This window comes from Amborella trichopoda, chromosome 9, assembly GCF_054954075.1.
Source record: "Amborella trichopoda isolate Santa Cruz 75 chromosome 9, AtrichopodaSantaCruz75HAP2 v2.0, whole genome shotgun sequence".
Lineage (NCBI taxonomy): Eukaryota > Viridiplantae > Streptophyta > Magnoliopsida > Amborellales > Amborellaceae > Amborella > Amborella trichopoda.
In genome coordinates, this window is record NC_142344.1 from 10,302,397 (window position 1) to 10,325,227 (window position 22,831).

At 35.8% G+C, this 22,831-nt stretch overlaps 2 protein-coding genes and 1 long non-coding RNA gene across 9 annotated transcripts in view; 2 read left to right on the forward strand and 1 right to left on the reverse strand.

Moving 5' to 3' along the window:
* The window catches only part of LOC18424251 (calcineurin B subunit-like protein), a 37,631-nt gene extending 37,197 nt beyond the window's left edge, over positions 1-434 (forward strand). For all 5 annotated transcript variants that reach the window (XR_016040606.1, XR_016040607.1, XM_006828841.4 and 2 more), the window contains one exon: positions 34-434. Coding sequence is in view for 3 of the 5 variants with exons in the window: in XM_006828841.4 (XP_006828904.2) it covers positions 34-210 (177 nt within the window). In the remaining 2 variants the exon portion in view is untranslated. The remainder of the gene's footprint in view (positions 1-33) is intronic.
* Positions 335-19,828, reverse strand: LOC18424252 (FAM63A-like protein (DUF544)). Of its 3 annotated transcripts, XM_088846581.1 has the most exons (13): positions 19,426-19,827; positions 17,642-17,760; positions 17,403-17,509; positions 17,132-17,219; positions 13,226-14,381; positions 13,022-13,076; positions 12,834-12,915; positions 12,628-12,708; positions 12,245-12,349; positions 12,098-12,144; positions 11,779-11,905; positions 10,074-10,357; positions 9,610-9,963 (listed from the first exon to the last, which is right to left on the reverse strand). In XM_088846581.1, exons 1-12 carry the CDS (start codon positions 19,556-19,558, stop codon positions 10,085-10,087), a joined length of 2,373 nt encoding a protein of 790 aa, XP_088702707.1. In that variant the 5' UTR covers positions 19,559-19,827; the 3' UTR covers positions 9,610-9,963; positions 10,074-10,084. The 3 variants fall into 3 exon arrangements, with proteins under 3 accessions (XP_011628942.1, XP_088702707.1, XP_020532301.1); XM_011630640.3 differs by lacking the exons at positions 9,610-9,963; positions 10,074-10,357 and adding an exon at positions 335-498 and having other exon boundaries at positions 19,426-19,828; XM_020676642.2 differs by having other exon boundaries at positions 9,610-10,357.
* On the forward strand, positions 813-2,037 carry LOC148780364 (uncharacterized). Its single transcript, XR_016040608.1, has 3 exons — positions 813-887; positions 1,234-1,298; positions 1,678-2,037. It is a non-coding gene; the product is annotated as an uncharacterized LOC148780364 (long non-coding RNA).
* Positions 19,829-22,831: the final 3,003 nt, after the last annotated feature.

Here is a 22,831-nt window from a genome sequence, read left to right on the forward strand (position 1 = left end):
AGTTGATGACTGACTCGGCAATTTTCACTGCAGTATGGTAATCTATTCGAGTTGTTTGATAGTCATAACAACGACAAAATCAGTCATGGGGATTTCTTGACCTGCCTGAGAAAGAATCCACTAATCATTGCACTCTTTGCTTCCCAAATCTCAATCTGCAGAACAATTGAAGCCCAAGATGGTCGGCAAGCAGAGATTATGCGACCATGATTGGCTTGTATTGTTATTTATTAAGTGGTGTTTTATGAAACTCACATCCAGAGCGTTGTTTTAAGTGCTCTAAGAGAACTGACCATTCTTTTTGTTTAAGCCCAAAAAAAAAAAAGCTTCGGGAGACAGCAATGCAGCTTATTTTTTGGATACAATGGGACAATCAATTACAGTATTGAGTGTATAATTACATTAACTGGCTTGTGCGTATTGCAATTACATAATCGCACACTTGTCTTTGTTTTTTGCATCATGCTTGTGAGTAGAACTGGAACTGCTCTTTGGCATCTGCATAGGAAATAAAACCATGTTCAGTTTGTAAGATACCTTTAAATCATAAATGTACAGACATATTCTTCAACACACCATTGCAATAAAAAAGAATTTCGAAGATCATAATTTGTCTTTGCCACCATGAATTCCGGGAGTCCCAAAAACATGACCTGTGCAACCCAGTGGTTCGGAACCCGATACCAGCGCAACCACTTGTTTCGTACTTGTGCAAAACTCATAGGAGCAAAGACAATTTCATACGAAACTTTCATCATTCATCATAAATGATGGTCTCATATAAAGACCCATCAAGAACCAATTATAGAAAAAATTAATGTAAAAAGCCCTAGGAATTGCAGAGTGATAGAAGCACGAATAGCTTGACATTGATCAACATGAAACAGGTTGTAGCTTTATGTCTCTAATTGCTGCTAGCAGGGGTATGGAATGGATGCCATGATACATGTACCATTTAAAAAGTATAATACAATTAAGAACAGCAATTTATCATCAATGGACAGTTGGGTTGGCTTGTTCCTCTGAGGAAGTATATTAGTTTCTGCTTAGGTGGAGGAACAGGTCATTTTAACCGTGTCATATGCTACTGTTAACAGGCAGAAAGTATGATTTCATGATACATGTACCATAGAAAGTGTTTCTTGTGAATATAAATAACAAAAAGCATTTGTTGTCAATGGCCAGTCGATGTGAAACATTTATTCCTCTAATGAAATTGATTGGTGTCTACAGGTGAGGAACAGGTCATTTCTTCTGCGAAAGTAATTGTCTGGTGCCATATGATACAATAACAACAGGTAAAAAGTTGTAATAGGTTACAACCATAACAAATATAAGAAAAGGTACTTACGTAGATGCCCAGTGTATGGCATGAATATCCACCATCAAATGTTCAGAAAACGTTATTATAATGATATAATAGCCTCGGTAGTATTGTCATGGCACCCGGTACTTAAAACCAAGCTGGTAAGAGTTCTAAAATAATTTGTATACTGATGGATCATGTGAGCAGATCAGTTTTTAAAATAATGCTTTGCTATTGTGAAAATACATACATAGCATACACATGATAGCATGACATCACATTGTTAGTATTTTTGGTTTTGAGAAACGCTTGTGTATTTCAAAATAACATTATAGGTTTTTGTGGTTTGTCATAAGCTGTATTTTGTACAGAGAAAGTTTGGGGTTTTTTATCCCACACCGAAGAGGAGAGAGTAAATTGTGAAGTATTCAAGTGTAGGTATTCTCATGCCTTACAAATGAGAGAATAATAGTGCATGTATGGAGCACGCGAAGTATGCGACGTGCATGCGCACGTGTGTGCGCGAAAGCATGGGCACAAGGGGGAGCTTGATAGAGCACTTTGCACTTCGCAAGCTCGAATCTTAATGAAAAGGAGGCTTATAACAACTATTGAGATTAAAGGGTGTGCATGTAACTGGTGACTGTTGGCGATACATGTAACCACCACTACAGTAAATGTTCAGCCTCCTTATAGCACTATAAGAAGGGTCTTTTTCCCATACAAAATAAGAGTCTTTTACAAGCTTTCACAACTCTCTCAACACATCTTTCTCTGTGAAATTCCAAAGAGCATAATAATAAACTATCTCCTCTCTCTCTCTACTCATTCTTCTCTCTTTCTCTCTCTAAACAACACTACACTCTGGTATCTACTGTAGGTTTCCAAGCTTAGGTGCATAGAGCTTTGAAACATCAAAAGAGACACCTATGTTTTCCTGTATCCCAAGGACAAGTTGCCTTTCTGATGCACATCAATTACAATATCGAAGGAAGGCAAATATCGTCTTGAGATAACGCTCCTGCATACCCGAAAACTAAAAAGAATCAAACCATATTTTTTTGAATCTGTACTACCTTTTTGCCCCTATTTCACCCAATTGATTTCCAACAATTCAAAACGATATTTTTATGGGTGAAATCAAGGAGACTATCATGACATCCTTGAAAGTCATGACCACGATTTTACAAGACTTGAACGCTTCAGAGGATTAAATTTCAAAATATGGCATCATTTTCTTGCTTACTACTCTCAAAGTGGCTTACATAGTGTCACTGAATCTATGCCTACACCACCACCTCCATCTAATGATTCCACTGAGGAGCAAACTCAAGCCTATAAAAAGATGGAAGATGACTACATTTGCCCCAATGCTTTGCCAGGTCCCATATACGATATGTATGCATCCATTGCCATGGCGAGAGACCTATGGAAGCTTCTTGAAACTGAAAACCCCACTGAAGATTCTAATAACAAAATGTTTCTTATTTCTAATTTTCTGGACTTTAAATTCATTGGAAAAAAAAATTTCTTTATTAAGTATATGAGTTGCTGCTTGTAGTCAATTAACTTAAAGATTGTGTCAATTAACTTAAAGATTGTGGAATTCAATTAGATGAACTTTTGCTAGTAGCCACTATAATTCACAAGCTACCACTATCTTGGAAAGAGTATCAAAAGAAAATGAAACATAAGAAAATAGACCTTGATTTGGTTCAACTTCAGAGATCTAATTTGAATTGAAGAAGATAAATAGACTTTGGGAAAAGAAAGATAAAACTATGAATTTTCACACTAAGGTAAACCTAAAGTCAAATGCTCCATACAGCATTCAAAAAAAAAAAAATCAAGTGTTCCATACAGCATCAAAAAAAAAATAATCAAGTGCTCCATATAACAAGAAGCTTTTCCTTTCTAATGTCCATAATGATTATTTTAAGGACCAAAAGTCTAATGCTAACAAAAATAAAAGAAAAGCCTCTAGTTATTTATGTGAAAAATTGGGACACTATTCAAAAGAATGCCAACACCAAAAACGGCTCCAAAGGCCGAAAAACCAAGTGAACATGATCACTAACGAATATTTTGTAGCAATGGTCACATAAGTAAACATGATCGATAAAGATATTGCATGGTAGATCATACCGCCGCTACCATTCATGTATCTAACAATAGAGACATATTTAAGACCTTTGAACCAGGAGGTGATGAAAATTCGGTTTAACTTGGAACCCAAGTTATGACTAAAATGCATGAAAAGGGTACAGTGGAATTAAAATTTAGTTTGGGTAAGGTTCTTACCTTGGAAAATGTGTATTTCATAATAGATATGAGAAGAAACCTATGTTGAGATGTATCTTGAACTAGAATGGCTTTAAAATGGTCAAACTCATTTTGACCAAAAATGGTGTATTTGTTGGCAAGGGTTACTGTTGTGATGGGATGTTGAAGTTTAATTTAGTTAATAAAATAAGCCTTTTGTTTATATTGTGGCTTCTCGTAATGTGCGGCATGGTAGAGCAGGACATGTTAATTATACTTTTATTAAATCTTTGGCAAAGTTAGGATTGATATATAATTGTGATGATTTATCTAAAGAAAATTGTGAAGTATGTGCACAAGCTAAAATAACTAGAAAACCATTTCTTTCAATAGAAAGAAATAGTGATATGTCAAGACTTATACATACTGATTTAAATAAGGAAAAAGTTTATAAAGAGCCGAGGCCCTAAACAATCAAATTAGAGCCCACCACAAAAATTTCCCTAGAAGAGGTTGTTTTGAGGCCCAAATATTCATCTCGATATTAAGATGCATGGAAATGAGAAAATTGGATTTCAAGTTTTGAAAATAGTGCGTCTTGTAACGCATTTTTGGACCATCAATTTTCAAGATTTTCATAGATCTGCTCAATTTACATTATCTTTAAAGCTATAATTAAAGATGAAAATATATTTTAAAGCTATCACAAAGATTTCTAGTATTGAAACCACATTTCTTGACATTATTTGAAGGTACGCTTTATTTTGATTGTCTAGAGCGTCGGCTCTAAACCGCACCCAAAGATATAATAGCCTCGGTAGTCACTAGTATATTGTCATGGCACCCGGTACTTAAAACCAAGCAAGTAAGAGTTCTAAAATAATTTGTTACTGATGGATCTTGTGAGCATATCAGGTTTTAAGATAATGCTTCATAACAACCACAGGATACGCAAGTTTGGGAGTAGTTCTTTATGAATCTTTAGTGCGGAGGTACTTTGAGTTGGTCATGCCAAGGAAACTCTTTACCTCTGTCAGCGACCTGGGGGTTCGCCATTTCCGGACAAACTTCGTCTCCTCAGGGGTCTTGACTCCTCTTGAGCAGATGATGTGCCAAAAGTATACCAGCTCCTGCTCGTGTACAAGCAGGCTCTTCTCCATATGGACCAGAAAGATAACTAGGCCCCAAAGAGCCTTTCTTTACAACTTTAGGGTGGATGGGGGGGGGGGGGGGGGGGGTGTTACATACAACCGGCAAAGAGGTTGATGATTGGATCTCAAAGGCATTATTATCCTTTGGTAGATCCAAGTCCATGGCCTATCATTTACGTGATAGCATGACATTCCCCATTAGAAAATTTACGCATTCTACATATTATTAAGTTATATTTAAGGGGAGGGACACATGACATTCAACTAAAGTACAGCCCTATCGAGATAGAATTTAGGATAGGTGATGGAGGGCAAAAAGTATTCTTATGTTTTATTTTTATTCAATTTTAAAGGAAGCATATTATAGTTTTAGATTTAGAGTTTACTTCTAGGGCTTTTAGTTTTTAGGGATTCTAAAGTTTTTATTGCTTTTATTTACTTAATAAGTACTATTAAGCATTCACAAGCACTGTTCACCGGGGAAAAACTATCATTACGAAATTTCAGTTTAAGTTAGGATATATAGGTCATTCTAATCATTGTATGGATATGTAATATCCTTAAACATTAAATTATAATATATAAAAGGTGTGTGGAGACTTGAGAGGCACATATTTTTAAAAAGAGAAGTTTATGCGTTTAGAACCCTCGCTAGTGATATGCAAAAGAAACCCTAAGTTTCTTTGAATTGTGCTTGTGTTTGGCTTTCTTCCTTGTTGGTTTTATTGTTCCCTCAAATTTTCCTTGCATCAAATTGGTATCAAAGCCCAAAGTTAACTTTACTCAAAAAAAAATGGCATTAGAGCCCGCAATCTACAAGGAAAATATTGTAGCATTGTACAGAGTTACTGTAATACTGTACGGAGTTATTGTAGAACTGATTTTTTGTTTCCCTAAATCAACAACAAAGTAGGGAAGTTATAGTGGGGGGTCTATGGTTTGATGATTTTTGCTAGGATTTTATCAAAACAACCTAGATCTTGCTGATTTAACAGTTTTTTTATGATTATTTGGCTTGGATTTGTGATTTCGGCGAACCCACGGTAGCGAGAGGCCCGTAGAAGGGGGATTTTCGTAGGTCCACTCTGTGATCCTATCAGATGACATAATTGAAGAACTTGAAAGGCAAGTACAGCAGCTGGTGCAGCAATTCGCGAGCCTCCATAATGGGCAAGACAGTGATCTTTTGGCCCAAGAGGATCTCGAGTACAATCTTTTTTACTTTTATGCTCCACGTGGGGAGTTGAGTGATGAGAATAGTGACAGAAGACCTAGATGTGGGGACCATCACTCTAGGGTTCTCGATTTGGAGGATGAGATTCTTCATTTTGACACATCGTATCAAAAATCAGCAAGATGTAGATTGGGATCTGCCACCAATCTTCGATGCATACTTAGATGAAGAACCAAATCTTTTAGAAGATCCAATCTATGATGATGATCAAGATTTTGTGGTAGAATTGGTATTTGATGATGAAAAAGATGGACTTAAAGGAGAATTGATAGTTGAAGGTGTTGGTTTAGTCGTTGATCTCAAAGATGCACTCGTGGTATGTTCTAGAGTTTGAGTCTGGGCAAATTCAACAGGGTTACATGGCCGAAGTAATGCAATTTCAACAAATTTATATGATTAAAAATATTCTATCGACATGCAATAACCCTTTCCTCAAGGGTTTCTCAATTCTAATGCACAATCATTGTATTTTGATTAGAGCAGTAACCCACAAGTTCTAAGATCATGTTTACCATATTCGAGTTGAAGAATGTTGATGGACTAGCACTAATTTCATTTTAACACACTTTAAAACTCGAGGACAAGTTTTATCCAACCATGGGAAAATGATGGAGGGCCAAATTATTCTTATGTTTCATTTTTATTCAATTTTAAAAGATGTATATTATAGTTTTAGTCTTAGGGTTTATTTCTAGCATTTTTTAGTTTTTAGGGACTTTAAGGTTTCTATTTTTTTTATTTACTTCATAAGTCCATTCTCACCAAAGGGTAGAGGCCCAAATCCTCATTGACTTACCCCCTTTTTTTTTTTTTTTCGTTAAGTACTATTCACTAGTCACTATCGTAACAAAATTTAAGTTTACGATAGGATATATAAACCATTTTTATCATTGTATGGACATGTAATGTCTTTGAACATTGAATTATAATATATAAAAGGTGTGTGGGGCCTTGAGAAGATCAAATTCCACATATTTTTAGAAATTGAAAAAGAAAAAAGTTTATGCTTTTGGAACTCTAGCTCGGGATATGGAGAAGATACACCAGGTTTCTTTGAATTATGCTTGTGTTTGACTTTCTTCCTTGTTGGTTTTACTGCTCCCTCAAATTCTCCCTACTTGAAGGGGAGGGGGTTGGGGGGGCATGAATTCTGAGTTTAAAGTAACCTACATTGTCATCCATTTCAATATGCATCTCTTCCTATAATAAATAAATAGAAATATCGGCACTTCAAATATAAATATATTATAGGAAATTTAAGTAGGAAAGGAAACTCTACCTTAATAAATGCTTCATCTTTACCCAAACTTTCAAGTAAATATTTTGGATGTGAATACACCAATAGAGAGATCCTATCCTTTTTCGAGAATTATTAACTTAATCAGAAACGTGATTTCCTGATCTCCAAATACAGAGATTGCTTTTTGGGGAAATGTTTTTGTAGTTTTCACTATCTTGAGCATGTGCCTTTTGCTAGTCAAGAAAAAATGCCAACATACATATACCATACAAACAATATGCTATAAGTCACTTCAAATATTCATTGAACTGCACCTCTACTTAAGTTTGTGAGTATCCAGCTGACTGGAGAAACGCGTCATTTCAAGCAGATTTGAAGGCTTTTTAACATTATAATGGTCTTAGTGCTTTTTATGAATCTTACCATCCATATTTATCATGGAGATTAACTCTAACACCCAATGACAGGCATTCAACTAGTACAATTAATCTCCAACATCCGTAATCAAGACTATGAATGCCTAGCGGTATATATACTAAAAAAACATGGATGGTCTATTGTATAACATCCCTTAATATCCTTCAAATTTTCATGACTTCCATGATGCTCCAGGAGCCACCCACCTTGGTGTTAAAATATGCCTAACCACAAATTATCAAAAGATTTCAAAGTCATTGCATCATGATAAATAAAACAGTTATCATGGCATTTTCTTTAAAGCACATGACCCATTTACTATTGATATTAATCATACTACCTAAAGGTAGACACTTACCTGGTTACAGTTAGTCTCCACTATCCTAATCAAGACTGCCCTGGTGGTGTCCCATATCGAATACACGGATGCTAAGTGATATGCTATCCCATAATATCTCTCAAATTCGTTATCTTTTATGCTGCTCTAGAGAGCCCCCTCCCTGAGTGATCATTATATGACTAACCATTTCTGTTGCACCTTGCATGAAGTCAAGAAGATAAATAAACAATAATGGTATGGAATCCCACAGGAGGTGAAAACAATTTAGGATAAAAAATATACTCTGCGCAGTATGTGTATTTTGGGGGTAGGGATTCAAGAGTGCTTTAGATTAGGATGCAATAAATCTTAGGACAGGAGTTGCTAGTATTAAGCATTAGCACAGTGCAGTGCAGTGCAGTGAGGGGTGGTAAGGAATGGTAGTTGTTCAAGATACAGATGGGGGTAACCAGAATCGCAAACGGTAGAGAAGGGATTGCTACAGTGTGCTGCAGATGGAGGGTGAAGGGGTCAATGCTTTAGTGCCCATATAATGGCCATTTCTTGGGAGATGTTGAACACTATCAATTACAAGTATGATGCCAGTTGCATCACAACAAAATTCACCATCTTAAGCACTAAAAGTGGCATTGTAACGTCATATCAGACTTTGCTGGTTGCCAATAATGATACCCGTTATTCCAAAATCAATCAGACAACGTTAGAAAGCGAAATTTTAACTTTAGCAGCCTTTGGTAAACACCATTGTAATGTTTGTAGCACCTGTTGTTTTTAAACACATAGCTTCAGATTAATTCCCTTTACTTCAATAAAATGATGAATGCCTGTTACTATGATAACACCGATCATAGTGCTCTTCTTAACCTAACCCACCAATTCACATCTTGGAGATTAACTGTAACACACAGTAATGGACATTCAAATGGGAACAGTTAATCTGCAACATCCTTATTCAAACAAGGGCAATGGATGCTCATGTGGTTCACTGTGTATCACATAAGGAACGTATATGGTATACTTTCCCATAATATTCCTCATTTTCTTTTTTCCCATTATTCTCTGAGGAGTAACCCATCTGAGCACAAGATGCCGAGCCATACATAATCAGAAGTTTCCCATATCTTTTGCATTAAGATAAATAAACAACAAAGGGCAAAGAATGTCAGGTGTTGAAAAATTTAGAAGAAAACAACATTCTGCTTAGTCAGGGTATTTTGGGCAGGAACCTGAGGGGCTCGGAACTGATTTAATGACAGGATGGGTAAGTAAAGCGAGTTAGTGCAGTGTAGTAGGGGTCAGTAATTGAAAGAGATGGTAGCTGTTAGGAGTCCAGACGTGTTAGATAATGATGTAAGACGGGGCTGTTATTCTGTGAGGGACATTGGTCAATGATATAAAACCCATTGTAATGCCCATTTTTTTCTCTCTTCAGCAACAAAAGATAGCTCAAAAAAAAAAAAAGGGGCTGAGGAAAATTTTACAGGACTATACATACATGCAAGTGTGCACACACAAACACACATATACATAAATAAATACACACATATACATAATTAGGAACATATATACATACAAACATACATACAGAGAAACATATACACACGTGAGAGGGGGGAGAGAGAGAGAGAGGAGAGAGAGAGAGAGAGATGCCCCAACATGTAACCATACAAGACTAAAGTATCTCTGATATTCTGGTATTATCAAAAATACAAAATGGCAGCCAAAAGCTAATCCCATCCATGTAAACAAGAACCTTTTTATAAAGGACAATAATCACAGCCTCACAATGGAAAAAGAGTTCGATTAAGCATAATGAACAATGTTCGCAAAAACCTTTTTACATGAGAACCTCTGCCATTGGGAAAAAAATCCAACTAATCGTAACCGACCACGATGCACAAGGACTTTTTTCAAGAGAGAATCTGTCATCTCAGCCTTGCTAATGAAAATTTTCAATCAAGCACAAGAATGCTGGCTAGAACCTGGACTCACATTTCCAACTGCTCCCACTCCCTGTTTGTTTTCGACTGTTAGTTTCTTTTGATAGTATTTTTCTTAAATGCATTATTCCAAGAACTAGAACAAACATCCAATCCTAACTCTGTGGTTCCTAAGGCCAGTACCAGCAGGGATCTTAGGACGAATCAACACCTGCAGAATCGCAGGGTTCATTGGACGAATCAACACCCACAGAATCGCAGGGTTCATTGGACGAATCAACACCCCCAGAATCGCAGGGTTTGGACGAATCAACACCCCCAGAATGACAGGGTTCATTGGACGAATCAACACCCACAGAATCGCAGGGTTCAATGGACGAACCAACACCCACAGAATCCCAGGGTTCATAAGACGAATCAACAGCCATAGACTCCCACCATACATTATCCCACTGTTTACTATCTTCCTACAAAAATACCAAATCAAAGAGAAACCGCCATCATATCTCTTATGTCAATAGAAACTTATGAAGAAACCACAATATATGAAGGAACTCTGATCAAGTGACGTTAGACCTAGTACTGTCAAACCCATAGTCAATAATAGCTCGGTAACAATGTTCCTAAGGTAAATGGCATCACATAGCCGTGGCTCACGTGGCATTATTAATGAAGTTAAAACAGCGCAATCTACACAAATGGACCCAAATGCATATTGAATGTGAGGTTAACTAAGTAGCACTTATTTTCAGTAATTATCAGCAAAAATCTCCCGTGATAGCCTGACGGAAAGAATGCACAAATCTAGAGAAATATTATATGTGTAGCCCATATTTTTGTATGGGAAAGTTCACTATATGTGCTATTCAAATGTATGTGCAGCCAATGTTTTGTATGGGAAAGCATGGCATACTGCATACAACTGTACATTCCTAACAAGGGACAGTTGGGATGAACTGCTCCTCTGTTGGATCAGAACATGACGAACCTGATCAAGGAATGGTTTATCTCAAACTGTCCTTTTGTTGAGAGCAGATGGTTGAGATTACATGCAGTGTACTATTTGTATACTGCATGTTGCGTATACAATCCTTTTTCAGAATTGCCAATGGTCGTAATATAAGATTGTGCTAATGTCACAATATAATCTGTGGCTTAGCACATGAAAAGCAAGGATAGGAAACTTTTAGTAACACAATTCTAAGATCCATCAGCTTCTCTTCTGCCAGGATGACCAAGGTGTACCACTAGAGTGGCTGGAAACAATCCTTTGCACCACCACTTATGGTGACCAGCCATGTAGCCAGTTGAGAACAGGTCTAGCCCTCCTAGAAAGGAATGCACAATTCTCAAATGGCAACCATCAAAAGGGAAATAGTTATAGAGTCTAGACATCATGTAGTTATCAAAAGGAAAGAAGAGCGCTCGAGTACTATATGTTGCTGTTGTCCATCAAAAGAATAATAGAGCATTTGAGTTACTCAAGTGTCCAATAGATTCCGCTCATAAACGGTTAATAAGCTATAAATAACCTTCATGAGTCTGTCTCAGGTTTTTACCCTACTGCAAAATCAAGGAAATGTCTCTTTTATCATCAATCAATAATGTGCAAGGATCTTCCTCAGATCATTATCATCCAGATATCTATCCAGAATTTGTTGTCATTGTATTGTTTTACAATATTTCTTATTTTTAATTTCATATAATGCAATGAGTTTACACTTCACACTGGTTACGAATTCAATACAAAAATAATAATAATAATTAGAATAGTAATAATAACAATTACTAGCACATGGTAGAACTCTTAAATGCAAAGCAAGTAAACAGCATTTTCATGATACTTAATATGGGACCTGTAAGTATAAAAGTAGCCAGTTTTTACTACCTCTGGACCTGTGACAAGCCTGGAGCTGCCAATTGAAGATGATGGTTTTGTATTCTGCGGATGCTTATGCTGATTCTGATGCTCATACTCCTGTTGTTGAAGGGCTATTGCCAGTTGTCGATCAGAACTGTCAAAAATTATCACCAGCAAGGAATAATTAGTAAAGAAATAGCTAATAACTGAAACAAATGAATCATCTTCCTTGGATAAATCAAGCAAAATAATTAGTTGCTTCTGCTCCTGCAGGTCATTTTTACTACAGATTTCTATATAAAATATGCGTGTGAACAACTGAAGGCAGAACAGCTAGATAGCATACTTTAGAGTTGAACTTGGTTCTGCTTTTTCAATGTTGGATCGGTAATCCTGAAACATTAAAACAGTTGCAACCCCAGTTAAATTATTTATGATACTATCCACAAATAAAATTTGATTATGGTGCTTCAGTAAGATGAGCATAACATACAGCAGTACTAGTCATGGCAGTTTCCTCATCCCATCGGGCGCCAACTTCATTTTCTGCCTTAAATTCTGTGAAGGCACCCGTCATAAACACGGTATCTCCATTCACCTGAATACGAAAACTTGTTAACTAGAATGTTCAGTGAAAATGAAGGCAAGAAAAACTACACAAATTCTAGCTATTCGACCCCTAAACTACACAGATTTATAAAGGTTGTACTCCAATTGTCCAAATGATGAGGTTACTATTCATAAAAATGAGATTCCCTGTCATTTTCAGATCAAGATGTAATAACCAGATTATTATGTATAGGAATGCAAAAGAAATGAGATAGATTATGCAACTAACTCAGAGATCATTTAAAATATTGAGGCAAATGACAATACCTCATTTAACTTCTCCCACACTAAATCTGGTTGATTTATATAGCCCTGGTCAGTTGCTAAAAGATACAGCTCGCCCTTGAACTGCATCACAAATAACAAAATAGTTTGTAAATATCCTTCAAACTAATCATATAAACATTTATAATAATGACTGCATTAAGGAAAACAAAAAGAAGGTAAAAGTGGTCAAAGTGAAGCCTCATTACCTTGAACATAGTACTGAAATGATTATTACGGAAAAAAACACAAAGTTCACGCTCTTTCAGTCCTTCTTGTAGGCAAAATAGGCTGGAAAATTTAGGCAGTTCGGATAAAGAGGATGTCAAAGACAACCAAAAACCCAGGATGCAACCCATAAACAAATTCCATTACAGAAAAATGCAAATTCATATACCCATATATTGTCAGCTGGCTCGCATTATTCTTCAAGAAATTCCGTATCAGTTCTCCTAAAACGCAATCAAATGCACGAAAGACTACTGATAAATAAATATGAAATTGAATAACAAAGAAACATGAAAAAATCTGCTTTCGAATAGGATAACAGAAAACTTCAATTTAGACTATAAAAATCAAATGCAATCATTAGCAAGTATACCTTCCCTTGCCGTAAGATTGTAAGGCCCTTCACATGGTTGCTCAATACCACATGCATCCCCATTTTTCCCATCATTAGCTTGGTTGGCAAGGGCCATCTCACCTTCATACATAGGCTCTCGATTTTCATAAGTATCATTCCCTGCATCCTGTATGCAATCTTCTCCTTCATATATGGGCTCACTCATGCTTGAGCTTACATCCTCAGGGACATCTATGAGCTCCCTTTTACTCTGACTGTCACCAGGAGAGATATCAGAATTTGCAACAACTGGGGAATGTACTATTGTGTTGTAATCTTCAGAATAATTATCATACGGCATGTGGCTAATTGGAACCTTAGAAGTATCTCCATGGAATGTTGGCAAAACCACTTGGTCAATTTTTTGCCCGTTCTCATGATTTTCGTGATTGTATTCAGTAATATGGCTGTCCAATTTGCTAGGAAGTAAGGATATATTTTGGTCTAGAACCACATTATCATTTTCTCGTTCCTCAATCAAGCTTCCACTAGTGACATTATTTCCGCCAAATTTTTCAGTAACCGATTCAACAGAACTGGTTTGTAGTGAACACTTAGTATGAATGATATCAGATTCCATTGGACTAATAATATTTGAGGGTAACCCATCAATATAACAAACAGTGGATGAACTGCAACTAACTTGATCGAGAGAATCCAAAAGACATGATTCTTGGAATACATCATCATTATGTTTCCCCTCAATGGAATCAAGCGGCCCTTCAGATCTGCTGCACTTATTGTCAGAACTGCTGCTCTTATTAATGTTGTCATCTGAACTACCAGCAAAGTTCCAAAAGTGTGCTCCAGGGGACACCGGATTAGGAACAGTTGCTACCACTTCAGTTCTTGATATATTTAGTACTTTCATCAGTTCTTCCACTTCCTCTCTGTCTCCCTTCCGTCCTCCTTGTTCAATACTGTCTGGAAGAGGAGAGTCCTCAAAAGATTTGGCTCTCGACAGGCATGGGGAAGGAACTCCTAAAGTAGCAGTCGTAGCAGCAGCAAAATCAATTGAATCTTCTAGAAGGATCCCCTTAGACTCCTCCACAGCATTTCGTGTTTCAAGGGAAACAAGCTTCTCCATAAGGGTATTATAAGAGTTGGAACCAATTGCAGCTGCAGTTTCTGAGTCCTACTCAAATATATCGCACTGGATGTCAAAGTTTAATACACTTGGAGTGACATGACAATATATCGATTGAATTGCAATAAGAAGCCAATTGAAACAATCTCGCCACAATAAATGTTGAATAAACCAGATTCTGAAATCTAATTGCAGCAATACAACTGCCTATAAAATTGAGCGAACAAGACTACAGTGCCCCAAATTAGAAAATCATTGGTAGAAATCATATACTAACATGTAACTGTAAACAAAGATGGGCCATTCTCATCACATAAATCTAGTAGATTGAATGTTCAGAGCTCAATATGAATGGTGTTTAACAGGACAGTGAGAAATTTGATCAAGTCAACAAAGGGTCATTTAGCAAGGAAGAGAAACTGAAAACAAATATAATACCACAACTAACCTAGCAAAAAACCAAAAGATATCAAATTAGATCTAGCTTCAGGAAAATGTAAGAAATCAAAGCAGAGGACCCATATAATTGGTAAAAAGGAAAAAAAGAAAAAGAAAAAAGAAAAAAAAAAGCCAACAAACAACTACAGATACATGTATGATACTTATGCAGTTAACAAGAACACATATAAGAAACATGGACAAGGAAGGAACGAGTATAATAAAGAAAACAAGTGCTTGAAAAGTCCTTAGTTTTTGGACTATAACTTGAACTTCATGACACTCATTATGTGGAATTTACTAGCGGTTCAGAAGTCTAAGTGGAGCCACTTTGTTATAAATTATAGCCAAAAGTTGTTCAAGTTTCTTCTTTTGTAACTTGTCTTCCAATAACACCAATTCAAACCAGCCTAAAACCTGAATTGCATCACTTGAAGATGTTCAATTCCTCCAAATTGGGTACATAAAGGATTTAATCCGAAGTGGATGCACAGCTCCTAAACTTGATCATTTCTAGGAAGTTTGGTATGTGGGTGCATGCTTCTTCTTTTTTTTATTGGAAACTGTACATCCATTTTTATTGAGTGAGTTATACATGCTTTTGGAAGTTGACTTCAAGCATTGGAATCATTCATTTTCAGGCATGGTTTTCGAGCACGAATGATTGCATGGTAGATCTTTTTCCATGAGGGTAAAAACCAAAAATGAGTTGACAAATAAGGTGGGTTTCTATTTCAGCAAAAAGAAAAGCTTGGAGAGGAAGTTTTGAGGGTTTTATTCAAGAGGCTTTGTGGAAGGACGTTTCAGTTTTAAGTTGATTATTACATAATTGTAAAAGGTGTAGAGCTTCTTTTGAGCTCCCTCCTAATTCTTGATTGCTCTATTTTGCTGAAGGATCTCCTTCGGATTTTGGCTTTATCTCAGTTCTTTGTTTAACTATTTTTTCCATGTAGCTTTTGCTCTGTTGTTGATTTGCACCGGATATCTCGACTACCAAAGGTATGACAAAACAATGCAAGAAAATAAATAGCTCAGTGAGACACGCACTGCCTCCTAAAGGTACTTGTGACAAGTTAAACAATTTAGGTTCAACTGAAAGAAAGGGAGGAAAATATGGAAAGAAGGAACACAAGTATATCGGACAAGGCATTTTACTGCATGTGCTCCATTAACACAGTGGAAACCCAATTTTATCAATACTTACAACTAGCTAGATTATGGTGCCCATTAGCACTGAAAAACTTGGAAACTCGGTTATATATCACTCAGAAGCCTTAAAAACTCTTCAACAAATCTGAACCTATTCTAACCCAACCTTCAACTTTAACCTCTCGTAAGCCTATATCTAAGTCCTAAAGCCCAAACTTTACCCCAAAAAGTCAGTCTGAACTCTAAACTCCATACCCCTAAGACTTAGTTACTAACCAACAAATCTTGCCTATACCTGTGTGTTGGTCCAACATCAACTTTATGAAACTCATTATGAAGAATTTACTTTTGTGGTTTACAAATCTACACGACAACATTCTGTTGTAACCACCATCATCAGTAGATTTCAAGTTTCTAGCTTTGTAAACAGTATCCAACAATACCAATTTAAATTAGCCTAAAAACTGAATTACGTTGCTAGAAGAGACTCATAACCCCTCAAAATGAAGTACATAAAGGGATTCAATCTGAAGTCTAGACTCCCAACGGCTATAAGAAAATAATATGAGTACAGAAAGTAGTGATGGGGCTAACAGTGCCTCCTAAAGATACTTGTGCCTAGTGGATAATTCAGTTTTATATAATGTGATGGTATCTTATAAGAGAATAGATTATAATAGACTCGGAACCTTTGAGAATGCCCCAGTGAGAGATTTCCTTTTTTGGATAGAATACCACCAGCAATTTCTTTAGCACCCAACTTATAGTTCTTGTGCCCCTGGTGCACGCCATAAATTTCAGAGATTAAATTTTAATAACCAAGTATTACGCTATCTTAGGAAACCTCCTCGACATATGCATATACCAAATGAATCAACATCATAAATTTGGCTAGCACATTTGACACAATTCACTCGATATTACGATCAAGTCAACCTTGGACGAAACTGCTATCAGGAAAAGGCATGTTTGTCACAAAGTGTTTCAACTCATCCTTTTCTAAGTTCCAACAATTCCAAGATCTCTATAAGATGAACTTCAACATGAAGAACAACATCTCTACATGCTTCATGCTAACATAGCTCGTAAAGAAATGTGTTACTTCAGGCATGAAACTAGCAGCTCTGATTTGGAAACAACTAGAAGCTTTTAGGCGTATCAAACTTATAGGAAAAGAATAGACGAATAAGTTTTATTTAATCAGCCCATACCTGAGGATCACAAATCCAGCCATGCACTAATCCAAGGTCCAAAAGATCAAATATGGCACACTCTGGTGTGAACTCAAAATCATGTATGCTGCATATGATTTAAAAAATGTCAAACCATTTCCAAGTCTTCAAATATGTAGCTTACAAAAACCATCAATGTCAATTTTACACATAAAGATCAACAATACAAAGAATAAACAGTCAAATTAATTGAAAAATTAATGACCGATTGAGGGAGGGAATATATCTCGTTAAAGAGAAATGTGCATACTTTCTAAAGCATACATTCACATCTATCCCTGTAGAAAGACGAGATAGCACTTCCATTGCATCCGAAATATTCTGTTGCTGATTATGCACATATTCATCATCTTTGTTCTGCTCCAAATAAACCGCACAAAGACACATTTCTAAAGGTCAAGAGTCTAAACAACAAATACAATATCCATGAGTTCACAAAAATAAAAATTGCACCATAGTATGGGAGTTATTGAAGACTAAAAGGATCACCTCAATGTTACTGTTGGAATCAATCAATCTTTCGGCAATAAGGGATAGCAAAGTTCGCAAAGAAACTTCAGACGTCTCTGAACCTAGGTTCAAATTATTTCGCAATAGAAGAACATTACCTGTATCACATTCATATAGTCACAATCCAGAATGATAAAACACTCAGCGCTCTACTTTTTGAAATAAAGAACGCCAATACGTAGTCATTCATGCAAGAAAAATTAAGCATATATGTGGATGCTTAGTGTTTACAATAACTGAATAACTTTATTTGTACATGTTATATAATGTGTAATGCAATAAAGGGATACATGATTCACCACGTGATATATTCTTAATAACTAATAGAACTTTAAAAAAACACAATGCTGACCAATCAATTCAAGCACATTGCATGCCAATAAGATCTGAGTACAAGTGCTAGCGATTGAATACAAGCAAACTATTACCAGTAAAAGGGAAACTAAGCAATATTTTACACTAAGAGACATTCAGGAATCAATCAAATGCAAAGATAACTCTAGCTCCTATGTTTGAATGAACATAATTTAGGTCATTACGTCATACCGCTCTGTACAAACTTTGTATCAATTTCCTCATTCTACAATGAATCAGTGTGTACAAAGTATAATACAGCCCTTTGTAAAATTTGATCAGTTTCCTCAATCTTCAATGAAATACTTGGTGTGTCACAAGACATAATACAGTTTTTATAAACCCAAATCAGTTTCCTAAACATAGTACAATTATTTATAAAACCTGACCCTGTTACTCAATCAATGATGAAGTACTTGGTGTGCCGTAAATATGTCAATAAGCAATACCTCAAAAGGAACTGCATTCATACATGGTAGGCAATTGGAAGCCAATTTAGTATTTTAAACTACCCAAAAAATTCAATCATAAGAACTCAAAGAACAAATTGGACCCACAAACGTAAGCCTCATTAAGAAAACCATAGTTGCAGGGAATTTTCTTTAAAGGAAAAGAAGAAATGAAAACCAGAAGCTAAAAGACATTGAAATAATCAACCAAATGGATTAATTACGAGGAAGGTATGAGGAAGGTATGAAGCGTTGAAAAATCTACCCTAAGAAGAATGGAGAAAACTCATGTTCAGCTCACAAACTTCAAAAAAGAAACAAGTACAAGTGACTTTTTCATCTACAGCTTATTGTTCTTAAATTTCACAATCAATACAAATAAAAAATGAAGTATATGTACATATCAACATAGATACACGTGCAAAGAGAGAGGGGAAAAAGCAACACCCACAAAGATTTTCTCTATAAAACAAACAAGTGGCACATTAAAAGCCACATTCCGTAAGCAATACAAATCAAAGAAGAGAGACACGGAGCAAGCAATACAAATTAAAGGGAAGTCGGAGTGATAATTACCAGAACAAAGAAAGAACGCCATATTAGTCAAATTTATTAAAGAAAAAGAAAAGAAGACACGATACAAACTAAAGAATATATCATCAAAACGATTTCTTCCATTACAAGCCACAAAACGAACTGTTCTTTCGCACTTTACATAAATAAGGCACACCAATACGATTCACTAATATAAAACTCAGTAAACAAAAAATGAACAGAAATGATAAAACAAATGGCAAAATCTTTTCAGCCTGCCAAATTGGATGGTCTTTAACAGAGAAAACTCACCTCAATTCCCTCAAAATAACCAATATTTCCAAGTCCAAGAAAGAAAAAGCACAAAAGTTAAATCCTATAAATTCAGATAGAAAATGGAGATAGCTACAAGAAAGATAAAGTTACAGATAGCAAGAAGAGGGCAAGGTCCATTGTCATTTTGCAGGATAATGGGAATGGATCGCCCTAGAAAATGAATTTGCTTAGTCTTGTAGACAATTGCTTCCGGGTCTCGAGGCGTCTCCTCTGATGCAGCCATTGCCGACGATTCTTCAGCAAACCACCAAAAGAATTTTAGAGAGAGAGAGAGAGAGAGAGAGAAATTACAACGATGATGCAGTATTCTGACAAAATGCAAAATTAGGTTTAATTCAGACAGACAGAGAGATATGATGATGCTAAGAGAGACGAGAGAAATTTGAGCTCCGGAGAGAAAGAGAGGGTTCGGAAATAAAGAATTAGAGAGAGAGAGCGCACGGGTTGGGGTTTTAAAATACAACGAAAGTATGTCTACTACGGTCGAAGATAAAACCTACTAATAATAAGACAACTAATAAATACTCTTTTGAGCTCTTTTTTTTCTCCTTTTCTCTTTTTGCCCTTTTCCTTATATTTTAAGGGAAATGCGTTTTTTTTTTTTTTTTTTTGGCATATCAACCTTATTCTATTGACGTAAGGTGAACCTAAAATCCTGCCAAAAATGCAGTTTAGGTGCCGTAAAGCATTACGATGATATAAAAATCAATTGTTTTCTTCAATTATGAAATTTAAAGTTTTATAAATGGTGACTATCAAGAAATCTATAAATACATAAACATCTTTAAAATGGACGGTCTAGATAATGTGTTAGAAGATGAACTATTTTGAGACATAGAAATCCTCTATTTTCATATCTATGAATTTCAAGGTCGAGATGATCGATTAGAGGATTTTTCAGCACAAGAACAACATTTTATGTTGGGTGTTTTAGGTGCATCTTACCCATACAGTATAATAAGGTTGACACCTTATATAAACTTTTTCTAATAATGGTTCTTTTTGCCAGCATCGGGATTTCATCACCGGCACATTTGCTACGGTCGAATTTTGACTTCGACGGTGACAGATGTGCTAGCAACTGTACAGAACTCGAATGCGAACAGAGTGCGCCTTTGTCAAACTAAACCTAGACTACCATAACGATCTTGTTGATTTCTTGAGAAAAATAAAAGAATGAGATCCTAGTTTTTCTCCAAAAATATTTGAAAATCCTTGTTTCCCTCCAATATCACTATAGTGCCCCTAGCTTTCCATGAATTATTTTTTGAAAGAAGTTTATACAAGGGTGATGCATTAAATAATCAAATTAAGACGCACCTCAAAATTCAATAGAAAAAGTTGTTTCGATGTTAAAAAACCTTTAATTCGATCATCTCAACCTCAAGATGTACGGACATGAGAAGAAAAAAATTTATAGTATTGAAAAGAATGCATCTTGTAATGTATGATCCAAACTGTTAATTTTCAAGATTTTCAAGTATTCATAAATCTACTCAATCTACACTATTTTTTCACTTTAAATTTTATAATTAGATATAAAAATAAATTTTTAGGCCATCACAGAGATTTCTGTTACTAAAACAACATACTTTAACACTATTTGAAAATGCATCCTATTTTGATTGTTTAGAGCATCGGCCTTATACAAACCACACCCTTATTTTTTTTTTGGGTACATTTCTATCATTACAACTAGTTACCAAATTCATTCAAAATACAAACGATTATCGAGAAGCACCCCTTGAATCCTAATTATGGTTACGATGAACATCATAAACCACACCATGTGTATATTAATAGTCCAAAATAGGTAGTTGGGCCCTATAATTGTTAATGTAATTTAATAGCTTTTTCATCATGATCATCCAAGCGTTATCTCAATTATTTGAGGTCGGTAATTATTTAAGTGCTATACAAATCTTGTTTTGCCATAAGGATCATATCCTCAATTAGGTAATAAACATAATCATCATCATCGTTTACCAATTAAATAGGGTCGTCTACACAAATTGCGGTCCGTCATTATGCTCTATTAAGGGCTATAACTTCAGTAAGGTATTTTTTTTCACTACTTCCAATCATAACTTTTTAATCTTATATCTACTTTTTTTTAGCTTTCAAACCATAAACCCTAATAATTTATTTTAAAAAAATTAGCCAATAATATCTCAATGACTTAAAACAATAGTAAGATTCTCTTTTAGGGTGTTGAGACATTAAAGTCATTTTAATTGTTTGCTCCCACGTGTGTATGTAAAACCGCGTATTTCAAGGGAATAGACAAAAAAGATAAACGTGGTCTTGAATGGAGAACTTTTTTTCTCTTATTTACCTTCTCCAACGTCGTGACTAAAAAGGTTTTATCGGGCCACACATATTCCTTTGTCTTTTCTCTCCTTGTTTCTCCAAATTGATCCAAGACTCTCAAATCTTTTCAAAAACAATACTCAATCTATTACTTTTTTGGCCTCAAGATTTGTCTGATCCATTGAACTTTTGTTCAAATCTATTAATTCCAACCTCTCTCTATCTTTCTCTTGTTGATGATTTAAAGTATTCTTTGGAAATTTTGATTGTAGAAGATATTAAGTGATATACTAAAAGCGATTGAGAGAATGATAAAAGTCACTCCAAGTCATTCCAACTTCTTCTCCCTTGCCGACTTGCCTGGCAAAGAGCTTGGCATCTATGACTCAAGCCATTGTACGGCGTCCCCATCCCCCCAAATTTTGTAACTCCTTTCATTTTGCAGGACGTTGCTAGCATCCCACTGGAAAGGGTCATGCGGTGCATGTATATGTAACTTTCCATCATCATCATTATCGTCAAAGCTTTTTTTCAATTAATTGGAGTCAGCTACATGAATCTCTTTGCCCTCATTAAGGTTATAGGTCTCCATATCTTTTCTCACTACTTCCAACAATGTCCTTTTGGACTTACTTCTTGGCCTTTGTAGGCTTCTACTTGACTTAACTCACAAATGTTGTACTAGGTCCACGTCACACATAGCAAACGCAGCTAAGTGTACTCTCTCTCATCTCATCGCTTTTTGGTGCCACACCAAAAAAAATTTGAATGTATTCATTTCGTATGTTATCCCTTCTTGTCTTGTCACTCATCCATTTCAACATCTTCATCTCCACTATACTCATTCTATAGGTATATTGGTTTTCAGTTGCTTAACATTCTGCCCAATATAGCAAAGCTGGTCTCACAATTGTCCTATAGAACTTGACTTTTATTGGTATACGGCAATACTACAAGTCCAGGATCCATGATAAGTTTCAGCAAAATATTACGTTGGTTGCCTACCTAACGCAAACTAGCTCTTTTACTTGGGCATGAAACGGGTTAAAGGAAAGTTTGAGGTCATCACCCTTCTTAGCCCAATATGTAACCTTCCATCATGTAAAATTTTTTGGGAGTGTCAATAAAAAAATAAAAAATAAGTAGGGGCTCACATCCCCATGGTTTTACCCAAAGAAACTTTCAA

Excerpts from the sequence above, each read along its gene's own strand:
- LOC18424252 (XM_088846581.1), bottom strand. The coding sequence starts at position 19,558 with ATGGCTGCATCAGAGGAGACGCCTCGAGACCCGGAAGCAATTGTCTAC. Across the intron at positions 13,077-13,225 it reads CAATCTTACGGCAAGGGAAG|GAGAACTGATACGGAATTTC; the intron begins GTATACTTGCTA and ends ATTGCGTTTTAG. Across the intron at positions 11,906-12,097 it reads GAACCAAGTTCAACTCTAAA|TTCTGATCGACAACTGGCAA; the intron begins GTATGCTATCTA and ends AATTTTTGACAG.